Source organism: Condylura cristata, unplaced genomic scaffold (genome assembly GCF_000260355.1).
Source record: "Condylura cristata isolate star-nosed mole 26May11 unplaced genomic scaffold, ConCri1.0 scaffold00010, whole genome shotgun sequence".
In the NCBI taxonomy this organism is placed as follows: Eukaryota; Metazoa; Chordata; class Mammalia; order Eulipotyphla; family Talpidae; genus Condylura; species Condylura cristata.
In genome coordinates, this window is record NW_004567111.1 from 58,352,566 (window position 1) to 58,356,517 (window position 3,952).

At 38.4% G+C, this 3,952-nt stretch overlaps 1 protein-coding gene across 1 annotated transcript in view; it reads right to left on the reverse strand.

Annotated features, from left to right (window-relative positions):
- The window catches only part of PARP4 (poly (ADP-ribose) polymerase family, member 4), a 116,601-nt gene that overhangs the window by 88,430 nt on the left and 24,219 nt on the right, over positions 1-3,952 (reverse strand). The window contains exons 7-9 of the mRNA XM_004680362.2: positions 3,012-3,161; positions 2,352-2,489; positions 1,054-1,227 (exon numbers count right to left, since the gene is read on the reverse strand). Of these exons, the coding sequence (XP_004680419.1) occupies positions 1,054-1,227; positions 2,352-2,489; positions 3,012-3,161 (462 nt within the window). The remainder of the gene's footprint in view (positions 1-1,053; positions 1,228-2,351; positions 2,490-3,011; positions 3,162-3,952) is intronic.

The window sequence follows — 3,952 nt, forward strand, 5'->3', positions numbered from 1 at the left end:
CCGGGGCAGGCGGCAGGCGGGAATCGAACTCATGCGGAAGTGGCTTCAGACTCCCAGTGCTGTGCTTTAACCCGCTGCGCCACCAGGGAGGGCCGGATCTACCTATTTTGCTCCTACTCTGTCTCTGGTGAATCCTGTCCCATCCCCACAGTTCTTGTATGCATAGATAAATAAAAATAAATCTTAAAAAAAAAATTTGGAAGGTCCTTTATCAACTCACTTACTTGTCCTTCACTTAGTTTAGAAACCACTTAAAGTTATCATCTCCCCCAAATGCAGAACTACATATCCGTAAACTCCTCTGATGCCTGTGTCATAGATCTTTATGTTGTCTCAATCTCTTCAGGCATGGATGAGGCAATTTAGAGTTGGAGTGATGCCATCCTCCCCTAAGGGAAGGGGTATGCTGACTGTCTTCCTCTTTGCTAATTAAGCCCTGCTCCTTCCCTCACAGTTTGTCTTGACAGTGACTGGCTTAGGACTACCCACTTGGTTCAATTCTGACCAAAATAAATAAATAATTGTCAGGGGTTCTCCCTAAGATACACAAACAGAAATATTCCAAATGGCACACTATGAACTACTGCACTGAATGTGACGGTAAGAGAGCAAAACTGAGACGGAAGCTGTCACTTTACAAGGAGCACAGAGATAAGAAAAGCTGGGACTTGCGTAGGGTGATCAAGCTGTTTGTAAGTGATGTGGAGCACACAACTAGACCACTTGTTATAGAAGGGGTAAATGTGCTAACTGTGAAGCCATGTAGCTTTCTATTTCTTCTACAGAAAGAATCTGCATGATCTGGAAAATTAAACTACAGTGTAGTGATCCCAAACAAACTGCATTTATACTACTATTCCAATTTATTTGTTTGGCAATATGGTTCAGATAACTTCCAAAAAGACCCAAAACATTCTAGAATAATTCAATAATGTATATTTGTGTGCAAACTCTAGAGACAACTTTTGGATTCAGTGTTACCTTATTCATATGATTTGTAAAGACCTTTCCCCAAAAAACACTTTAAACTGAATTCTGTATTTAGAGATTTACCTGGCAGAGATCCTCCTTCTTAGCCAACAGTCTCAGGTTAACTTCTTCAACTTTTGGACCTTTGTGTGGTATCAATCTATAGAATTCAGTCATGATCTTTTGTAATTTTTCTTCTGTTTCTCCATTTTTCAGTGCTGTCTTTGCTAGAAGGAGAATTGCCTCTGCCTTGCTCACCTTTAAACAGAAGGTGATTTAGATTCAGTAAGATCAAATCTTGATAATCATAGGAAAAGTGAAGAGAAATATAAAATACGAGTTCTAAAATAATTGTTAACATGTTACACTATTTGTTATCTACTGGACAATGACCATAAAACAGATGATGGTATTTTCCAGAGATGCAGCTTAATTATGATGATGATGTCATGAGGAGTCCTCCAAACTGGGTTTGGGATAACTAGAGGAAAAGTTCCATGAAGTCTATGTCTATATTTATATCTATTTCATCTATGTCTGTATCTACATCCATATCACTTTCTCTATTATCCATACATCTACACCTACCTATACTGATCTCCACACACAGGAATACTAAATACAACTGGAGTAGACTTGATTTTCAAAAAGAAATTTAAATGTATGTTAAAGTCAAGGTAGAAACAGAACCCTCCAGAACATGACTCTAATTATAAGTCAAGTACTTTTTGGGCTTTACCCCAGGAAAAAATTTTCTTTCTGAAATAAATTAGTTTAATTCTATAGGGGAAAATTGTTTTAGTAGGATGATGTTGTACAAATTGAACCATTGGGAATATTTTCTTGCATTTGCTCTTTCAGTTATATGTAATTAAGAAGATGAGAGCATTTTCTGTAGGGCTGGAAGCATGCCTGCCTTTCCCTGAGTCAGTCAGTGATATAAGTCTCTGAAGCAGTTGCTATAAAGTAGAGTAGGATCTAACTATCCAAGAACCAGGGCCACACATGTATTTCAGGCCTGCTACAAACTTGCTGATACAGAGAAGCAGGCCTCCAAATAAGATGCACAAAGAAACCAACCTTTGAGTAGATCCTGTGTTTGAAATTTTCCACATAGGAATATCTACTTTTCTGGGAAGTTGATTTCCCACTCAGTGTTCTTTCTTGGTGTTCTCTTTCCCCAGGTGAAAAAAGAAAGAACAGCCAGGGATGAATCTAAGAGCAACTGGGCCAGCACTCAAACATAAGTGGTATTATTTTTGGCTAATTTTATTAATAAATTTTTACTGTGGTAATGTTGGTATAATGAGTACTATTCAGTTTAAGAAATCCAGAAGGCTTGTCCTAGAAAAGGTCCTGTTTAAAAGACAAGTTTGACTTACATCATTAAGACTAATGGTGTTCACAGGGTTAAGAAGCGTATGTTCCAAGTGACCGAGAGCTTCTGCCCAAATCATCTCCACCAAATTGCTCACCTCTTGGCTCAGAGTGCTTGAACTTATTACCTCCTCCAAAAGCAACTGCAATAACAAAATAACACCCACAAAAACTTTTTATGAGCTGAACAGAGGTGTGAAGAAAAATAAAGAGTAATTGGCCTGGGAGTGAATAACCATCCAACAATTAAGTGTTGACATTCTGGACCTGCTCTCTGCTTGCCTCTCCACCCTTCTCCCCTCCTGTACTCTTCCCTTACCTCTTCTATTTTACTCCCATCTTACCTTTCCTTTTCTTCATTATATAACTTTAGGTCTACCAATGACATTAATGATTAAGCATTAAGGGTTGAGAACTTCCAGCTCCTAGGTCTAGGTTGTAATCAAACCTTCTGCAAGCTATGAGAACTGTTGCTGAAATAAATGATAAGGTTTGAGACCTGTCATGGAACTTATTTCCACCCAGCTTTCATGCCTTTCTATGGGCTTACCATTTCTTTTATTTGATCCTACTCTTCTTTCCTAACAGGTTTTGTCATAGAAAAAACATGTCTACTAGGAACATTCAATCACTAACACAAAATGATATGTTCAAATCAGTCTTACTGCTTGCAACTTCTCAGAAGCTAATTGGGTTGCTTCAGGTGTAAAATGTTCTTTTAGAAGAAATCCTTGTTTCTTTAGCATTTCAATGTAATTTTCATAGTATTCACTTGCATCTGCAGAGGTTTTTTTTACAGCAACTTGCCTTCTAGTCTGTGAAATTAAGATGTAACAAAATATTAGGCTATGAGAATATAGTAACATTAAAATATCAATTTTTGTTGAACACTTAATATGTACATGGATAAAGAACATAAATAATGCAGTAAATCTGTGCCTGAAGGAGGTCAGAAACTAGTTTCCACAAATTACTTAAAAATTCAACTGTTCACGGCCTTCCCTGGTGGTACAATGGTTTAGGATGCAGCACTGCAAGTTGGTGCAACCGCTTCAGTGAGAGTTCGATCCCCTGCCCTGGAGGTGACCACACGGCACGTGGCAGACCTCTCCTGATCCGCCCACTGCTCCCCTCATCAGTGTACTTTGTCGATCTGCCTGTTCTGCTACCCACTCTCTGGTGAAGCTTCTAATAACCCCTGTACCTCTGGTTTGTACCCCAGCTCTGCATGAGTAAATAAATAAATCTTGAAAAAAAAAAAAAACACAAACTTCAATTCTTCACAAAAAAGCCGACAACCTAAAAGTAAAGTGGGAAAACCCTCACATACTCTTACTTTGAAGTCTGGTTACCTAATTTTTTGGCAATGAAAAAGGAAAAAACTCCAAGGAGAAGAAGGTGAGAAAAATATCTCAGCAGTGAGGTATTGTTAAAATAGGCAAGAGTTGACGAAGTGGATTAAAGACCTAGACATAAGAACGGAAACCATAAAATACCTAGAAGCAAAGATGGGTCAAACACTACACAACATACACTTCAGCGACCTCTTTAAAGACAGAGCACCCAACGCCACAATAGTGAAGGCAAAGATAAATAGATGGGACTA